The sequence below is a fragment of the Benincasa hispida genome, chromosome 5 (genome assembly GCF_027475165.1).
Source record: "Benincasa hispida cultivar pf3 chromosome 5, pf3_genome.v1.1, whole genome shotgun sequence".
Taxonomy (NCBI): domain Eukaryota; kingdom Viridiplantae; phylum Streptophyta; class Magnoliopsida; order Cucurbitales; family Cucurbitaceae; genus Benincasa; species Benincasa hispida.
This window is the reverse complement of record NC_143482.1, coordinates 61,286,218-61,290,036: the sequence shown is the minus strand read 5'-3', so window position 1 is coordinate 61,290,036 and position 3,819 is coordinate 61,286,218. Positions and strand designations below refer to the sequence as shown.

At 29.7% G+C, this 3,819-nt stretch overlaps 1 protein-coding gene across 1 annotated transcript; it reads left to right on the top strand.

The window, feature by feature from the left end:
• The first annotated feature begins 1,474 nt into the window (after positions 1-1,474).
• LOC120077508 (ubiquitin-conjugating enzyme E2 28-like) lies at positions 1,475-3,819 on the top strand. The gene is made up of 4 exons (XM_039031418.2): positions 1,475-1,772; positions 2,649-2,776; positions 2,980-3,084; positions 3,469-3,819. Exons 1-4 carry the CDS (start codon positions 1,703-1,705, stop codon positions 3,610-3,612), a joined length of 447 nt encoding a protein of 148 aa, XP_038887346.1. The 5' UTR covers positions 1,475-1,702; the 3' UTR covers positions 3,613-3,819.

Here is a 3,819-nt window from a genome sequence, read left to right as displayed (position 1 = left end):
TCTCTTTTAATGTTGTACAATTGGTAACTTTTTGTCTAAAAAAAAATAGACCATAGATATTGGAACCCAAGAAAAGAAAATAGTCAAAAAAAGAAGAATAATAATACATAAATAAATAAATAAAGAGCCGCTTTTCAAGCAAAAAAACTTATATCAATGGCCAATGAAGAAACCCAAATGAATTTGCTTTCCTTTTCCACGTAACATAAATTCTTATTAACTTGTATTCTAGACCTTTCTGCAAAATGAAACCTATCACTTTCAAAGAATAATATACACCATCTAATTCCTTCAGCTCACTTCGAATATTTTGCCTCCATGTTGTGTAAATTTTCCTTTTTCCTATATATATTAGAAAAGATTACATAAATTCAAACTGTGGGCTAGATTGAAATGTGCTTAAAACCTCTTTTCCATAAAGAGACCCTACATATGAAACCCACTTTTTATATATTGCACTCGTCTCAAGTGGACTTTATAAATAGTCTCATTCCATTACCTTACAGGATAAGCAATATTTTGAATACTTAAATTGAATTGAACACTTCATATACTAATTTAGGTGTTAAACATCGGAGTGTGTCTGTCTTGACACCACATCAGTATGAATTCTCTTGTAGATCAACTCAAAAAATTCCTCGAGTCGAAAGAGTTTTATTTGGATACAAGCAACCTTGGTGAGTTATGCACGCCAACTTATACTATTGTTAATTATAAGTCCATTGAACAAACACGGGATTACACAAGCCTTGATTTTTGTAGCCCATCTTCCCAATCTACCTACAAGATTATTATTAACTATATTGTGGATCATCCAAAATCATATGACCTTCTATCATATATTGGACTTTACATTCTGCAAGAGTGCACAGTCATACTTTAGAAGCTAAACTAGCTAATTAAAATAGGGTATCTTGAACAATTTCAATAATGGAGGATCATTATATGTACTAGGTAATAGGACACCGACTTCCTATTCCTTTGAACAAAGATGGGACATTAAAATGTTACGAAAAACTTTTCTTCCATTCATTCATCATTGAGGTCATCAGTATAAGTTTCAAACTTGTGAGTCAAAGTCTCCATTTTTTTTTTCTTTTTTACACTATATGAGATGCAGAGAAATCGTACCTCTGATCTTAAAGCCAATAATATAAGTTTTATGTCAGCTGTTTTATATGCTCATATTGGCGAGTCAAAATATCCTTAAATTAGAGTAATTTTAATCATTTAATATACTCTCAACGCTCGATGTTGACCGTTCAAGAGCATAAAGATTGAATTTTCTTCCTTTCACATTTCATACAAGAAAAAAAAATATCATGGGAGAAATTTTAGAATTCAAAGACACAATTGTACAACCTAGAGAACAAATCCTATTCAAGTAAGTTCGTTGTCATGGTTTCCAAAAAGTACATGTATCAAATTCTTCCTCTTTTCATGTTAAAAAATACAGTCATATTCTTAATATCTTAGCTTACTATCCTCAATGGAAAGAATCTATTCTGTTCCCACTTTCAGAAGTCCAAAAAAAAAATCAATGGACATCTTCAAGTTCCATGCATCAGCTCTACCCTCCCTTTTTTTGGCCATTATATAGAGCAATTCCATCCCTCTGCCTTGTGCAATAAACCAAGGATTTCTTGTTCTGCATCATCTTCTCCTCTTCTTCTTATTTACCTCAAGCTTAGAAGTTGCAAAAATGGCTTCCAAGAGAATATTGAAGGAGCTTAAAGACTTGCAGAGAGACCCACCAACTTCTTGCAGTGCAGGTGATCAATTAGCGAAACTTTGAGTCTGCTTGATAATTTTTATGTTTCTGGTTCCTTTTATCTTGTTTTTCGGTTTTTGGAAACATAATGCTGTTTTTGTAATAGTTTGTGTTCTTGTTTTTCATTTTTCAAAAATGTTTCCAAAATTGTGTGGAAATTTTGAAATTAACAAAGAAGACCCCTTTTGATAATCGACTGTTTATTGAGTTTTTGTTTTTAAAACCTAAGTTTATAAATATAAAAACTACTTTCACCTATTATTGTTTATAATATGTTTTAGAAAACTAAAAATGAAATTGTTACCAGATGAATGTTAAAGTTTCTGTTTCCATAAAAAATTTGAAAGTAAAAAATAAAGGCTCATTTGATAATAGATTATTTTTTTTATTTTTGAAAATTAAGTTTATAAATACTACTTTCATCTATTTTGAAAATTATTGTTTTTTATTTATGTTTGAAAAGAACTAAAAAATAGAAATCGTTATTAAACAAGACCTATTAGTTTCTTGTTTACAATAAATATTATATTTTTTTTATCAATATTTTTACTTCTAATATGTATAATAAATAAACCATAAAATATTTAATTATTTTTTGTTTAAAACATATTTTCATGTGCAAAGTTTATGTTTTTTAATTTAAAATTTTCAAAAAACAAGACACGGGAAAATAGTTAACAAGCATATTTATATTCTTTTTAATAAAAAATAATTATCAAACAAAATTGTATTATTGTTTACTAAATAAATCGAAAACATGAAACAAGAAACGAAAAATGAATTCACCTATTTAATTTAATTAATTTATTTTTATTTTTTTATTGAAAAATTCTCTCCAAATTAAATATGAGTTTGTGTCATATGGTGCATTTTTCAGGTCCTGTGGCAGAGGATATGTTCCATTGGCAAGCAACCATTATCGGTCCAAGTGATAGCCCCTATTCTGGTGGTGTTTTTCTTGCTACCATTCATTTTCCTCCTGATTATCCTTTCAAACCTCCTAAGGTAAAGCCATCGCATGTGTTTTGACTTCAATATATGTAGTTTACGTTTAATTTGGTATATATTTTAGGGTCCGTTTGATAACAATCTACTTTTTAGCTTTACGTTTTTAAAATTAAGCGTCAAAAGATACTCTACTTTTACCTTTAGATTTCTTTAATTAAGTGGAAATATAGATCTAGATTTTCAACTTCTATTAATTGCAGGTTGCTTTTAGGACAAAGGTGTTTCATCCTAACATAAACAGTAATGGCAACATATGCTTGGATATTCTCAAGGAACATTGGAGTCCTGCCCTCACAATTTCAAAGGTAATGTTGTATTAGATAAACACCAAGTTCAATCTCAAAATCAATTGAACAAATGAGTAACTTACGTAATTGTCATAAAAATCGTGGATTCAAATTCTTGAGTCTGATCCGATGTGAGATTCTTAACATGTGTCCCTCAAGATGTTATGCTATTTGGGTTCATTATTGTTGAGTCAAGTCCCAATTTTTGGACCAAATATCCATTTGGATTACTTTATAAAAATTTTTGCCTAGATTTTGAAGACAATTCATCTTTTCGATAACAGATTGTTGATTCTCAACTCTTCATTCTAATTCGATTCGCGTTGAAACTCGAGAATGTTAAGCATACATAAACAAATCGAGTTAATTTTAATTGATTAACTAAATTTTGGTTTACTGCAGGTTTTGCTCTCAGTATGCTCCTTATTAACTGACCCAAACCCAGACGATCCATTGGTTCCTGAGATTGCTCATATGTGCAAGACTGACAAAGTCAAATATGAATCCACCGCTAGGAGCTGGACCCAGAAATATGCCATGGGTTAAAATTTTTTTACAAAAAAACCTCAATCTTTAAAAAATTAAAACACAACCAAATCCAATTTTTCTATAACTTTGTATTGATCGACTCCTTTATCCTTTTCTTCTTTCTTCATTTAGAAAATGTATTGAATGGCCTAAAACTTGGGCACTGTTGGCATCATATTTAAAACAATACATTTGCTTGGAATAATAATGATATTAATTATATAA